This window comes from Gopherus flavomarginatus, chromosome 12 (genome assembly GCF_025201925.1).
Source record: "Gopherus flavomarginatus isolate rGopFla2 chromosome 12, rGopFla2.mat.asm, whole genome shotgun sequence".
Lineage (NCBI taxonomy): Eukaryota > Metazoa > Chordata > Testudines > Testudinidae > Gopherus > Gopherus flavomarginatus.
Genome location: NC_066628.1, coordinates 31,147,305 through 31,163,389, shown reverse-complemented (window position 1 = coordinate 31,163,389; position 16,085 = coordinate 31,147,305). Strand labels below are relative to the sequence as shown.

The 16,085-nt window shown below is 48.8% G+C and overlaps 1 protein-coding gene across 2 annotated transcripts in view; it reads right to left on the bottom strand.

Annotated features, from left to right (window-relative positions):
* Nucleotides 1-9,042: 9,042 nt before the first annotated feature.
* The window catches only part of PMP22 (peripheral myelin protein 22), a 33,157-nt gene continuing 26,114 nt past the window's right edge, over nt 9,043-16,085 (bottom strand). For both annotated transcript variants that reach the window (XM_050919471.1, XM_050919470.1), the window contains exon 5: nt 9,043-10,625. In XM_050919471.1, coding sequence (XP_050775428.1) covers nt 10,459-10,625 — 167 coding nt within the window. In that variant the 3' untranslated portion in view covers nt 9,043-10,458. The remainder of the gene's footprint in view (nt 10,626-16,085) is intronic.

Below are 16,085 nucleotides of genomic sequence, written 5' to 3'. Positions count from 1 at the left end.
CAGGGACAGTTCTCCTGCAGTGCTGCCCCACCACTGCAGACCCAGGGCTTCCAGGCTTTGGGAGCCTCATCAGCCCCCCAAATGGGCTGCCAATGGGCCGGGCAGGTGCACTGGCAGGAAACCAGGTGAGGTTTGTGTCAGAACCTGGCCAGTGTTCCCTCAGACCTTTGTCAAAACTGAATTATCTCCAGCAAACCTTTCCAATTTGACTAAATGCCACCAGAAAGAAGAAGGGCTAGACCTGAAGGGGTTCAAGCAACTTCCCTGAAAGGGGGCAGGTTGAACAATATCCTGAGGGGGCCAGACTTTTGAGTGATTTTATCCAGTAATGGCAGTCCCTAATCCAGAGATTCAGAAACAGAGACTGGCTATGCCCAGGCAGCATCTCTCACAGGTGAGCCAAAGGACATTCTCCCAGGCCAAGCCAGCTGCAGCCACACTAAGGTGGTTCCCCCATCTAGAAGCTGGTCATACATCATTGGCATGCAATATTCATCTCCCTCTCGTGGTTGGTCCCAGCAGCTACAACAACCTGCTATTACTCACAGCAGGCAGGAGCTGTACAGGGTTAAGAGGCTAAGGATTGTGCTTCTTGAGCTGCAGAGCCTGGGTTTCAACCCCGCAGATGACCTGGTGGCCCTGTGTCTGCAGCTAGTTTGTAACACTTGCTGGGTTGCTTCTCAGAGTGAGCACTGGTGATATGTGAACCCAAAACAAAGCTAGGCAGTTGGTTTGGGAGGTGATCACCTCATTCTTTGTGCTCTAAGACGCAGATCCACAAAGGGATTTAGGCTCCTAACATCCACTGATTCTAATGGAAGTTAGGCACCTAACTACCTTTGTGGATCAGGGCCTAATGCAACCGCTAAGATGCTCAAGCAGACAGCACCCCCTGTAAGTTGGTGTGTCTGTAGGAGCTCTGCGTGTTCCCCAGAAGGCTCTCAGCTCCAGAATTTTGGCCTAACAGAGCCCAAATGTGCTGATCCTCAGGACCAGGGCCAGCGCTACCATTTAGGCAGCCTAGGCAATCGCCTAGGGCACCAGGATTATTTGGGGGGGTGGCATTTTGCCGGGGGGGCAGCCGGCAGCTCCGGTTGACCTGCTGCAGGCATGCCTATGGAGGGTCCACTGGTCCGTGGCTCCGGTGGAGCTGCCGCAGGCATGCCTGCGGACGGTCGGCTGCTCCCGCGGCTCCGGTAGACCTCTCACAGGCATGCCTGCAGCAGCTCCACTGGAACCACGGACCAACGGACCCTCCATGGGAATACCTGCAGCAGCTCCACCGGAGCCGCGGGATCAGCACGGGGGCGGCGAAATGGCCGTGCGCCTAGGGCGCGAGAAAACCTAGCGCCGGTCCTGCTCAGGACACATCCCATGGCATACCTATTGGCCCCTGCTTCTCCTGCAGGGGTGGGCGGAGTAGAGAACCTCCAGTCTTTGGAAAGGTGATAGTGGTGGTGGCAGGGGAAATTCTTGTATTGCTGTCTAAGAGGTGGTTTCAGATTTTGTACTCTGTATAGGGTCTGGGGAGTTTTAGGTTCTGCTACTTATTATGCTGTGACTCACAATGGAGGCAGTCAGTGCTCTCTCTGCCCCCTCTGCCCTATGGGACAGTTGGGCAAACAGAGAATGCCCATTACCTGCACTGTTTGGAGAATTCACTGTATAATCCTCTCAGGAATGCATTAAAAAAACACTACTTGCAAATCCCCTTTAAAAGCCAGAGGCTTTCAGTCAGCATACAGGTTATTCATACAGAATGCACCATGTTCAGTGTTTTATTCTGCTCTATGCACACCAACTCTTCAAGCCCGTTAACTAGACTGTCTGTGTTTTAAGATCTGCTTCTCATACTGAAAAGGGGAGTTTTATTCCCAGCTGGAAATTATTTTAGCAACCACGAGTGGAAGGTCTGCTTCTGCCTGTGGTGAAACAAAGTGCGTCAGGTAGTATCTTTTATTAGACCAACTTCCAGGGCCGGCTCTACAGTTTTCGCTGCCTCAAGCAGGGCGTCGAATTGCCGCCGCAGACGGCGGGGGCAGTCCATGTGCCCTTAGGGCGGCAGGCGTGTTTCCACGGCGGGGCAATTCGGCAGCAGCTTCTATGTTTAGCTGAAGCCACCGCGGACAGCTAAACATAGAAGCTGCTGCCGAATTGCTGCCACCGCGGAAACGCGCCTGCCGCCGTAAGGGCACACGGACTGCCCTCCCTGTCCGAGGCAGCAATTTGGTGCGCTGCTTGGGGGCAAAACAACAGGGACTGCCGCCCCCTGCAGAATGCCGCCCCAAGCACAGACCCTACACACAGTACAATGCTGGTGCCTGGAGCCGGCCCTGCCAACTTCTACTGGTGAAACCTGCCGACTTCTACTGGTGAAAGAGAGAGAAGCTTTGGAGCTACACAGAGCTCTTCTTGGCACATTTCACCACAAGGGGGCAGAGCTACACCACATTTCACACTGCCATGCAGCTGGAGGACTGGCCTGTGCAAGGATGGGAGAGAATAAATTCTGCCTAGGCAAGTGTGGCTGTCTGCACTGTGTAGATGGCCACACATGCAACCTCCCTCGTCAGGGCCCCAGCAAGACACAGTGCAGTGGGCAGAACCTCCAGCCAAACTGTCCTTCTCCAGGGTGCTGCTCTCTAAGTCTGCTGCAGAAACTGCACCTGCAAACATTCCTGTGAGATCAGCATCCACTGGCCACCCCTTGGGGCAGGACCACTGCCTTGAAGACAGTGGGATGACATGTCAGCTGATGACCCTGGGCTGGGCAGGGCTGCAGGAGCCTTTGTCTCCTCTGGTTTTATTTGAGCACATTTATTTCAATGAATTCCTCTGTTTGCCTGCTTCATCGTGGTGGCTGGGTTCATCCCCATAGTGCCACACCCCAGCTCTGCACCTAGATACCACAGGGCTGGGGACCACAAGCCAGGGTGGCCACTCTGGCATTCCCAGGCACCAGACATTCTGGTACTTCCGGGAATGGCATGGGCCCACCCCTGCTAGTGTGATCTCACACACATGGACCATACAAAGTCACCCACAGATGCCAATTTGAAGGATGCGCCTCTCCGCCCCGACTGGTGTGAACTCATTCACACGATGTGTGTGAGGTCACACCAGTGGAGATGGAGCGACACACTCATCAAAATGGCATCCCCCATCCTAGATACCAGACAAAAGCAGATTTGGGTTTGTCTCAGTACCGGACAGGGGACAAACCACCTGAAAAGAGGACTGTCTGGCTTAAAACTGGACAAATGGCCTGCCTACTCTAGTCATACCCAAGCCAAAGAGATTTCATCTTGCCTGGCACATTGTCCTTTTATCATCTCAGGTGGCATTAGTGGGATGCAGGAATCACTGGTGAAATCTTCTGGCCTGTGCTAGGAAGGAGATCAGACTAGATGATCATGAAGCTTGGAGATTTATTAATGTAAACAGCTACATTCTTGTTTGTTTAACTCAAAAATGGAAGGTGGTTTTAGCTCAAACACCATGGAAAGTTTCAGCCTCAGAAGAGAATTTTGAAGGACTTGAAAGTGAAAACAGAGTTACCGTTAAAACTGAATTGCAACTGTAACTGGAGCTCTAAGGAGCCTATAGCTTGTTGAAAAGGGTTTTTTGAGGAAAAATTGCCTTATTAATTATTATTATTATTATTATTATTAGCATTAGACTAGTGCCTAGGAATCTTAATCATAGCCCAGGCTCTCTTGTGCCAGAGCTGTATAAACCCAGAACAAAAGCATGATCAGAAAAGACAGCAAGGAGGGGCAAGGGTGGGGGCAAAAATAAAAAAACTGGACAAAAAGGGAATTTTTCGTTCTGTTTTGCATTTTTTCATTAAAAAAAAACAAAAAACCTCTGTAAAAAATTTCAAAATGAAATGAAAAATGTTCATTTTGTTTTTAAAATGTAGTGGAAATTAATTAGAATTTTTTCTATTAGCCTTTATAGAAACTATCACATGTAGCTGGAGGGGGCATTAAATACCTGGATCTGCAATACGTAGTCCCCTGGTTCTCCTGGCTTGGTTCCCTCTATGCACCAGTCATCACTGGTCTGGTATGTGGATTGTAAGCTCTTTGGGGCAGGGCCATCCCATTGCTTTGTATGTCCGTACAGCATCTAGCACTGCAAAGTCCTTGTCCACGCCTCGGTCTCATAAGTGCTATCATCATAATAAAACAATCTCATTAGAGATTTCATGAGACTCATATCAGTAGGGATTTGTCTTGCCCCAAATTACTCTTCTGCACACCCTGGCCATTACACGGTATGTTGTCCTCCTGGCTGCCGGGCTCCACCCCAGAGGAGGCTGCATTTCAGTGGGGGAGTGATTCGTTCTTGGTCAGGCTGAAAGAAGGCTATGTCTGTGCAAGAGAGAGGAAAACCTGGAGCCTGCACAAAGCTCTTGGTAAAAACCTGCCATACAGAACGACCAACTGTTTCTCTTGCTCTTACAAGGGCCTGTTATTCCTGCAGCAGCAATGCCATGCATTGCACTCAAATGACCCTGCCCCTCTGCCTAATCAGAGCCTGTTCTTAGCTAGGTGCTGAGGAGCACAGAGGCCCTAGCAGCCCTACCAGGAAAAACAAGGTTCCTTCAGCCATTCCTAACATGGGCCATGAAGTTTTAAAAGCTGCCGTAGCTGTGTGAGAGCGGCCAGACTAGCCAGTGGGGACCAAGCAAACTGCACCACACCCAGGCTGGCTGCCAGAGCATGGAGTCCCGCGCCGTGCCACAATGGTGATGGTATATTAAGGATACAGACAGGGAGACACATGTAAGAATGGCCATACTGGGTCAGACCAAAGGTCCATCTAGCCCAGTAATCTGTCAGTGGTCGATGTATTAATACAACTGGTGGAAATCCTTCATGCAGAACATTTTCTCGCCAAAACTATGGTTTTCTCAAAACCTGCTTTCGCTGGAAAATGTCAATTGTAACAAAAATTGTGCAGTTTCCTGTGGGAAACGTCGAAGGGGGAATCCTCGTTCTGAATCAACCTTTCAAAAGGCAGTAAGAATGTTCCTTTAGTGTCGACAACATGTTATTTTGTTTCAGTTTAACCCCAGCCCCCGCTGAAATAAAAAGATATTTTATGTCAAAAGGTTGAATGGAAGCGACAAAATGTGTTTCGACTTAAACTATCATCTCATTTAGGTACTTTTGTAAACTGAAACAAAACGCCAGTTTAAGTTAAAGCAAAATGAATGTTTTTGTTTCCTTCGAAACGTCAATCCAAACCCAAATATTTTTTCCCAACATTACCAACAGGGGATAAAATATCAGTTTTCTGACCAGTTCTAGATGAGGCAGAAGACTTTCAATAGAGTGAAAGGATTGTCCTAACCTAGGCCTTGAATCTCTGCCCTGCCACAGATTTCCTATGTGACCTTGGACCTCAGACCCAATCCCTCAAAGGTATTACATGCAACCCCCAACTGAGACCACTACGAATCTGGGTCAAGCCTAGGCGCTCAGGCTGTTGGACCACAGAGGGCACGTGAGCAGGGCCGGCTCTAGCAATTTCGCCACCCCAAGCACGGCGGCACGCCACGGGGGGCGCTCTGCCACTCGCCGGTCCCGTGGCTCCGGTGGACCTCCCGCAGGCGTGCCTGTGGATGCTCCACCGGAGCCGTGGGACCAGTGGACCATCCGCAGGCACGCCTGCGGGAGGTCCACCGGAGCTGCCTGCCGCCCTCCCGGCAACCAGCAGAACGCCCCCCGGGGCATGCCGCCCCAAGCACGCGCTTGGCGCGCTGTGGCCTGGAGCCGGCCCTGCACGTGAGACAAGGCACCTCTCGCCTCAGTGCTTTGTGTGTGGCCACTGCCCCTCAGGATGTACCCTGTCACAGGACAACCCCACCTGTTTTCAAGCCACACTAACGGTTGTGGTCCTGGGCACTACATATGTTTGTGTGGCAGATAAGCTTGTTGGGCCCATCTCTCTAGTTGTGCAACTGTTATAAGCTCTTTAGGGAAAGAGCCATCTTTTGGTTCTGAGTTTGGACAATACCTAGCACAACAGGGTCTTGATCCATGACTGGGCTCCTAAATGTTACTGTAATACACCTAAGAAATAGCAATAATAAGGTACAATCAGGCCCTCACCTATGGCTGGGATCCCTAGGACCTACTGTAATACATCTAATAATGTACAGTGCCTAGCGCAGTTGTGGCCTGGACCATGGCTGGTACTTATAGGCACTACCATAAAACACCTAATAAATAGCAATAATGCACAGCACCTGGTCCATGACTGGGACTCCTCGACTACTGTAATACTATTACTACTAATGATAATGATAATAAATGGTGACCAGTCCCCATGCAGTCCTCATGCAAGCATGACCTTACAATGCTCCCTCTCGTACCACTTCAGCTGTGAGGACTAACATGGTGGCCAGGTAGTGGGGCTGGTTCCACACTCTCCACCCATTGGCTCTGATAGGAGGTAGGCTTTAAGTGCTGTTCCACTCCCAGTCAGTACCAGACCCAGCCCAGGGAAGGTAATGATCCAACCAGAAGACCAAATTCGGCAATTAATCCTGCTCACATGTCACCTGAGGCATGATGTGCATATGCTAAGAAGCAGCAGCAGGCACCTGCACCTAGGTTCCTGGACCGTAAAGACTAATTCAGTCTTTACTCATTCAGAATTCCCATGGACTTCAATGAGCCAGGGCTAAGTAAAGTCTGAATAGGGTTGCCAATTTGGGTTGGACACATTCCTGGAGGCTTCATCACAACATAATCTTTTAAATTAATCTTCAATTCCTGGAGACTCCAGGACAATCCTGGAGGGCTGGCAACCCTAGTAGGGATTGAGTACATGCAAAGTAAAAGCCTCAGGATTTGGCCCAGTATTTATAACTAGCCTCAGGACTTGTGTGTCATTGTATCTCTGCCAATCCCCTTGCTAGATGAGCTCAGATTCTCAGCAGCCAAAAGCACCAAATGAATGGAAGTGTGAATGTTTCACCACTAGCCCCTAAGACAGTACATTCTGTTCACAACCTGCTAATCCCCTAAGTCACCTTCCTAACTGCATCCTCAGGGCTTGGCACTTTGGCTCATGTTACCAGCATATTAGCAGAAATGCTTGTCCATGGAGGAACTGCTGAGGCCCATCAAAGGTTGCTAGTGATGTCACATTTATTTGTATAGCCTCACCCATCATTTTGGAAAAGGAAGTGAGTGAGGCTGGGAGACTTAACCATGGCAGACTGAGGCTTTGCCATGTGATGGAAACAAAGACAGGCCCAACATAAACCAGCAATGCAGGTGCAAAGGGGTGTCACCCATAATTTCAGGATACAGGCTTGCTGGTGCATGTGCCTCTCTTCCCTAAGACAGATCTGATATTCCTCACACAGCTGAAGTTAGGCTCCATACACAGCTACACTTCAAGAAAGCAAAATCCTTCCCAGATCTCCCACAACACACCCTTACAAAATGCAGCATGCTCCTTTGCATCCAGCCCAGTCAGCAGCCCTCACCTCTCACCATTTCCTTTGGTGGGGTTTAGTACCCCAATGGGCATTAGCAGAAGGCAGTCCCCATGCTCAGGAGACCATACAAGCACGACCTTACAATGCTCGCTCTCGTACCACTTCAGCTGTGAGGACTAACATGGTGGCCAGGTAGTGGGGACTGGTTCCACACTCTCCACCCATTGGCTCTGATAGGAGGTAGGCTTTAAGTGCTGTTCCACTCCCAGTCAGTACCAGACCCAGCCCAGGGAAGGTAATGATCCAACCAGAGGACCAAATTCGGTGATTAATCCTGGTCACATGTCACCTGAGGCATGATATGCATACGCTAAGAAGCAGCAGCAGGCACCTGCACCTACGTTCCTGGACCGTGGGTTCTTCTTGAATCTGTCTAGCGTAGGAGGAACACCCAGTAGTTAAGGCACTGGACTGGGACTCAGGAGACCTGGGCTCAATGCTGAATTTGGCTGCAGACTGCCTGCGTCACCAAGTCACTTCACCTCTTCTGTGCTTCAGTTTCCATCTGAAAAACAGGGTGTGATGGAGTGTCCAGCCCCCACACTAAGGTTAAAGAAGTGGTGAAGCAGTACTGGGCCAAGGCCATGTCCCTCAGCAGCTGTCTGTGGAGGGCCAGGGAGCTCTGGCAGTGGAACTGGACACACGGGGATAGGATTGAGGTAGAGGACAGCAAGATGGCAGAGAGGCTGCAGCCACAGAGGCAGAATGAGCCATGGGGCAAGGATCAAGACTATAAGGCCTGGACAAGAGGCCGGGCCTGACCAGGAGGAAAAACTGGACTCAGAGAGCTAGAAAGCACCCCCCTCAGGTTTAGAAATGGCTGAGACTGAAAGCAGAGGAGTGGGGCTATGCCTCAAACTGAAGGGAAAACAGGGAAGGTGGAAGCAGCCCAGGGAAGGCTGATCTCAAGTAGCAGCCAGAAGGGACTAAGCCCCTGTTGCCTCTCCTCACCTTGGACCAGGCCCAGACCTGGTAGAGAACGTGGGTCTGGGTACCCCATCCTTCCTTCTTCCCCCAGCCTACTGAGAGACCTGGAGGGCTTGGGCAGTAAATCATAGAATATCAGGGCTGGAAGGGACCTCAGGAGGTCATCTAGTCCAACCCCCTGCTCAAAGCAGGACCAATTCCCAACTAAATCATCCCAGCCAGGGCTTTGTCAAGCCTGACCTTAAAAACCTCTAAGGAAGGAGATTCTACCACCTCCCTAGGTAACCCATTCCAGCGCTTCACCAGTGAGGGGAAAAGAGACTAACTTCACCATTGGGCCCTTAAGGCTACCCAGAAAAGCCCATCCCAAGACCTGGAGACTGTTTGGCTGCAGCCTGACCACTACGCATGCTGGCCCCTGAGCAATGCCCACTTTACAGGGATGATACTTCCCTACATGGCAGGGTGGTGTGAGGCTCCAACCCAGTAACAATTGTGAGGTACTCAGATGATACGGCAGTGGCATGTAAGTGGATCAATTTTGTGAATTCACAATCTAGCCCTGAATGAATAAATAAATAAAGCTGAACCAGTTGAGTTATTCTAACTTTTATTTCATTGCTGCTTAGTCCACACAGTCGGTATAAAATCAGAAAAGCAAAGCAAAAAAACAACAATAAAAACAACAGAATATCTGGAGTCTTAGCATCAGAAGGCACCGTTTATGAATCTACAGTAAAATGCCCATACAATTCATTGCCAGACACACCTCTGAAGCACAGAAAGAGGATTACAGAAGCCGGACTCTGGAGGATGAAGACCTATCGGTTCCATCCAGAGATTTGTTTCTGCTACTCCTGACCATGAGGGGGAAAAAAAATAGTTATAAATGCTTTATTAACAATACTAAGAGCAACTTGTCTAAGTACAAAAGCAGTTATAGACCACTTATATTACATAGAATTATTTATCATTTCTATCTTCTTTATCTCATAAAACTGTTAACTGAATTTCCAGTGAGTAAGGTTAAATGGCTAGTGATATAGGAATGGCAAATAGATAGCACCATTTCACATATTTGGTATTTTATTTCATAGATATATATTGTTTGATTCTTTCCCCATCTTTATCTACATGGCAAAGAAAAAATACATTTCAAGGTCATAGGCTACAGTTCTTGGGTGGTTTGGGTGTGTGGGGATGGGTACATGAGAGTTTGTTATACACAAGCCTAACACAGTAAAGTATCGGTGTTCTAAGGGGAAACTTCCAAAAGGTACACTAGTTACAGTAACATTTCAATGGAACTGGTAGGTAACATTTTTAAATGTGCCTGTGTGAGTTAGAAACCCAAGTTCAGAACTGGGTGTGGCTGGAAAGCTAATGGGACTTGGGCTCCTACATCACCGAGGTGGTTTGAAAATTTGGTTTCTGAGGCATGGTATTGATACACATGCTTCAGGTAATAGGATCATGGCACTTGTGGGAGGGGACGGCTCCTCAGTCGGTGTAAATGGACATCGCTCCATTCAAGCCACTGGAGCGGCACTGATTTACGCCATCTGGGGATCTGGTCGGAGCTGGGATTTCTTTGGTGGGCTGCTTTGGGGTGGGAGCTTTCAAAGAGGATTCCATTCGCATTCAGGGTAAAACAAAGACAAGGACAAAAAATACTGCGCTCTTGTTACACTGTTAGGAGTAATAGTTCTTTAGGCACTTTCTTTAGGCTTTAACACATAGCGGATGGTCACCAAACGCAAACAATACTATGTACATATATGTAAAAAGTGTTATAAATAGGTTTTTTAAAACCATAGATACTATATACATCTTCAATTAACACAGTAACCCTTGGTGTGTTTCCTTTTGGATTTTTTGTTGGGTTTTTATTTTGAGGGGGTGGGGGTTAACACCCCTCCTCCTGTTTTGTCGTCTTTTCTTCCCCTGCCTCAATCCCCTCAATGGACTTCATGAGTGCCCTTGTCTTGGCCCCCCCGCCTCATGCTTCATTATTCGCGCTTCCTCAAGATGACGTAGATCACCCCGCTGATGATGGCCAGTGGGAAGGCCACCCAAGCCAGGATGTAGGCAAAGCCGAAGGCGGTATCACTTGTGGCAGGCTGCCAGTCCGTGTGTCTCACAGTGAAGATGGCTGCACCACTCATCACGCACAGGCCTAGGGAGAAGAAGTAAATATGGAACAAGCTGCACTGTGGATGCTCTGTGTAATGCAAGAGCTGTCCGTGCTTTCCTGGCCGGTGATGCTGGCAGGGATAATGCTGAACAGAACTGATTAAAAACCCACCCATCCAACCTATAACCATGTGCAACAAACAGAGAAGCCTGATCAAAAATCTGGGTGTATGGGGATGCACCTGAAAAAAATACTGCTGTGGTTTAAGAATGTAGGAGTTGATCAGAACTCGGAGGATTTGTGTATTTGGGATTTTTGGACCGACACACAATCAAGCTCGGCAATCACACTCGTGAGATCTACTCAGGGAATCTGATCTATTAAAAGGCAATATCGTTTGTGTAACCCCTACTCTTGGGGGGTGAACATTCACTCACAGGGATAGTCCCACTGAAGTTAATAGGACTAAGTGCTTACCAGGGCGAGTAAGGGTGGCATAATCTAGCTAATGACCCCACCACAGCGTAGACAGCTACTGTGTATGCTCCTTCATAGACAACTCTGCCAATGCTCCTCAATCCTGGTCTGCACCACTTGCCTATTTTACAATTCCTGAGCCTCTCTAGAGGAGAGATCACCCATCATGCCCAGTTTTGTGATCTCCTCCAGCCAGCTCCTGTTTCACATGATCCAAGCCATGATTCAAAACCAGGGTCTGCAGAGTACACGAACCAACGTCCCAACTACAGCACCAGGCCAGTAGGAAACACTTTGTGTCTTGCAGAGTTAAAGCTCATGGCAGGGTTAGATATCTCAAATGATTTCAACGGGCCTCAGATTTGGTACATGGGATATTTGATGTTTAGGTCTTTTCTCTGAGCAATATGGCAGGAGCGCAATCACTTCCAAATTCCTGTGCGTTGTGTTAGGAGGGAGAAGCACAGAATTTCCCAAGGTCACGCCACACCTGCTGGTGCAGTGATGCAGAGAGCCGTTCTGCATGTGAAATCTAAGCATTCTTTAAAATGGGCCCATATCCAAGCTTATCTGGGAGACGTGTGCTCTGGGTCCCCCTCCTAGTCTCCTCTCCATGCTCTGTGATCAGCTCACAGCTGGGGGCAGGAGAGAGGAACACAGTGTCAAAGTACATCACTGCCACTCTGGGAAGAATTTCTATCTGTCATGGGATGAGTATGCGGTCTCTATTCCCCAGCTTCCCCAAGCTCAGGGCTGCCAAGGACCAAGCCTGGGAGTCCTGTGTTTACAGTGGGCCAGGCGTGACCCCTCTGAATCACAGCATCGACTGAAACTCCAGCAGCGTCGCAAAAAGTATCCATGGCCAGGGCTGCAAAGTGAGCACACAAAGCCACCACTATCCCCCACCAAAAACAAGGGCTTTTAGTTGATCCCCGCAATTCCATTATCCATTCATGGTGCTATCGAAGCCAACTCTGTTCCAAATCTCTCCACTGGGCATCAGGACCTCCTACAGCTAACCACAGTGCTATTTGAGCTGTTATTTCACTTCACACTGCCCCTTTGTTCACGGAAAGTGCAGAAGTGGGAATATGTTTAATTAATAAGCTGCTGAATGCGGTTTCCATTTTCCAGGCACAGAAAAGAACTCCTACTGCACTGGCCCATGCAGAGAAAGCAAAATGATTGTCTCTTGACTCTGGTGGGATAGAAAATCAGCAAGCAACCATTCCAGAGTCACCTACAGATGGCTAAAAATACTGCACTCAATTGTCCATTGAAAGAATCTGGTAGAAGAGATAACAATAACTGTTTCTCTTGGAGATACAGAATTAGTGATTCAGACCCTGGCAATATACTCCCCTGAGTAAATTTCAGGGTAGGGCATCAAGAGAATGGGGTCTCTTTCCCGTCCCAATGCGTACCTTGTGCAACTCCTTTGGGGTTTGATTTTCAGCCACCTGATGGTGCTGTTCAGTGCACAAAGGCACATGCATTTGTGTGAATATTCATCTTCCAAGGGGCATTGTGAGGTCTTAATTCCCTGATGTCTGAAAAGCACTTTGAGATCCTTAGACAGAAGGGCACATAGAAGTACTGTAAGGTTATCCTAACCATACCATGCTCTTGATACCTTATCTTCTGTAGCTCATGGCAGCCTGATGTGGCAACTACCAGGCTAGAACAGCCATGAACTAGGAAGAACTTTAAGTCTAGCCTCCCATTTGAAGGAGACCAAGGTTGCTGGGATTTGGGATGGCACAGCACGGGAAAAGCGTGTATGCCTGGCTCTAGCCAACATTCTCTTTTGGGAGCTTCAACACTAACATTCCCCTTGTATGGTCAGAGGAACTGTCCTTCAGGAACTCAAGCTAAATGTTCTTCTGTCTGCTCTCACTGGTTTTTGAGTAGCAAGATAACCCTGGTACTCTGTCTGCCATCCCCTTGTTACACACAAGTTGTTCCAGTACCCAAAGCTGCATGCAAGCTATTGCTGGGTGCAATGGCTGCTGTGTTTGCCTGCGCAGCCACCTTTTCATCTCCGCGCTTTGCAAAATGCCTTGAGATGCATGGAATGCAAAAGTCAGTCAGTAAAACCAATTTGTGGATTAGGCTCTGTTAGATACAAATTAACCAAGTGTACTGACTGCAGTCCTAGGCACTAGGGAAGAAAAAATCTAGAGAAGAACAAAAACGATAAAGGGACTGGAAGAATTGACTTGCAAGCGTTCTTTCAGTCTGCCGACAGCCTGATTCTTCTCACACTTACACTGTGTGTGGAATCCATCTACAAATATTTCCAGTGTGTAGACACCCATGATAGACAGGGAGAAGTTTTTAAGGGTGGCAGAAGGGGTCTGAATTAGGAGTAACAGGGCTGAACTCACATCAAGGAATCTTTAGGCAGAGTGTCAGGAAAAGCTTCCTAACAGTGAGATCTAGATAGTGGAATAATCTCCTAAAGGGAGGCTCACTGCCTGGGACCTAGGGAACATGCTTTAGGTGTACCCAGCACCAGCCCAGGAGAAGAGACTAGATATGAACTCCTAAGTCTTGTCTATCCCCAATGCCTACAATTCCATGCTTCCCACAAGGCAGAGATACATGGAGGTACTATGGGTGGGTCACCTCACCAGAAAGCAGCAGCAATGGTGGGAGATGAGCATCTCCTCCCAGCTGAAAGGCCTTGCATGGATTGGAACCAGCGCAGCCACTGGGAAACATCAGAGCTGCACTTGACAGCCCATTGGTTTCAACCTCAGCGCGGCTGGTGAGTCAGACTCCACAAACAGAGGAGTTTACACTGTGGATCTTGGCCCTGCCAGAATGGGTCACCCAGTCAGCAGGTTGCCCTGGAAGCAGGATCATCTGAACAGAATGTGCCAGGGCTGAATGACATGTCTGGGAAGAGACAGGCTCCTCACCTCCCACAAAGGCATTTTGCAGCAGCTCCACTCAGTCGCCATGGAATTTCCATCGCTCAAACTAGCCTTGCCTGAGACCTCTAGTAGGAAAGACACAGGCCTGTTCCTGAAGGGATCCTGAATCGAGGCTCCTCAGGAGCCAAGCGAGGCCTTTCCAAGGCTATAGAGAGGGCAAGGACTAATATCCACAAAGACTGGATGCTACAGGAATTTGCTCTTTTGGCTTTAAACCCCAGCCCACCATAAGAAAATCTGAGAGGAGACCAAGGTGAGACCAGCCTGCTCCTCCAACCATGGCTGCTCAGCTCTGGACCAGACCGCTCTGAAGGAGCTGAGGACATGGATTCCAGCTGCTGTTTACTAATAGCTATCCTGAAATTCAGGATAATGAGGCCTAACAACTGTCCTGAGCTTCTCCATACAGAAGCAGGGGCACTCACGCAAGCTCTATTATTTTATCCATTTCTTTTCAGCCAGTTGCTTTGACAGAGGCAGAGATGCTGACGGAGTTGATTTAGGAGCTGCTGCCAGCATTTAGCTCCAGGCTACCCTACGGGGAAGGTATGAGGGCAGTGGTACCTGTAGTGCTGGGGAAGGACGTCCTGTATTTATCCACAGAACAGGTAGGTGCAGGCAAAAGCGGTGCAAGCACCCCCACCCCACTGCCTTCCCACGAGCTGCCTCAATCCTGGCTTGGGCAAGAGGGGAGTTCAGTGCTGTGGCCCATTCACTCCCTGACTTCTGGGACCTCAACAAGGGGCTCATTTGGCTGGATGTGGACTTGTGTCCACAAGGCAGTGGGCTTGGCCAGTTAACTGACACACCCAACCATCCCTTGAAGTCAAGGCTCCCATTCTCTTCAAAGGGCATCAGACCAGGCCCTTCGCCTCCTCCCTAGCTGCTGGTATGTTTGCATGCTGTGAAGAAGGGACTGGAAAGGTTTTTGATCCAGGCTGAGGCCAGGCCTGTGACTCAGAGAGGACATGGATAATTTGGATTACAGGCTCCAGGGTTAGGGTCTGACCCTTGCCCACACTTACCGCTGCACGCACGGCTTACTGACCTGATCAGCCCTCTTACAGGAAAGGGGGCTATCACAGCAGGAAGCCCTCTGGCTGGGGTGGGCGTGTGTGTGTGTAGGTGAGCTGTGCAGTCTGGCTGGACCCCAGGATCTGGTTCTAAGCTCCAGTGGAAAAATACTCTTTCTTCTGCATCTTGAACAATGCTGAGCACATCATCTGCTCACCACCATCATTAACAGGCCATATCCCTATGTGTGTCCCTGAAATTATCAAGCCCTCAAGTTTCAGTGTAACCCTTTTTCACCCAGGTGCAGAATTTGAAAGACAGATATCAACAAGAGAACCACATCCAGAAAAACCCTGTCTGGAGAAATTACAAGCAGGAGAAAACTTCTTGGAGGAAACAGCCCGGGCATATCACTCAATAAGGAGAGGGAAGCCCACTGCGGTCAGAACTATTAGATCAATTCTCAGTTGGAGAACTTCATTATTAATGCAGAGTGCATGGTTAACAATCAGTATCCATTTTCTTTACTTGAATCCAGAGCTGCTAGGAGTTATTATATACGGCCTCTTCCAGAGATCATTGCCCAATATAAGCTCACCTACTGCTTGATGGCTTTCTGCACAGAATGTGTAATAGGTTTCATACCACGCTTGCTACGTAGCTTTGCTCTAAACTTTTCCAAGTCCCTTCTTCGCAGCCTGCCCACTTGCCAGCCACTAAGGAGAGAATTCTAAAACTGGTTGGGAGCCTTTCCATTAACCTCAGTGAGCTCTGGATCACCTCCCAAGGTGCTTTTGGATCAGTGTATCAAAGCTCTGGCCAGCCAGGTGGCTTCTGCCCCTGAGTCTCATCCTCAGATTGTTCTCCTTTGGGAATATAAATTTCACAAGAGCCTATTTGCACAATTTGGTTCTTTTTGATTTAACTCTTAGAAATCATCTGCATAATTCTATACTAGGAAACCTAACAGACCCAATTGTGTTTATGGCATCCATGTCTGAACAAGAGCTGCAACTAACTACATTTAAAAGGAACAGGTTTTCAAAGCTGAACTACATTTAAGAGACTTAGA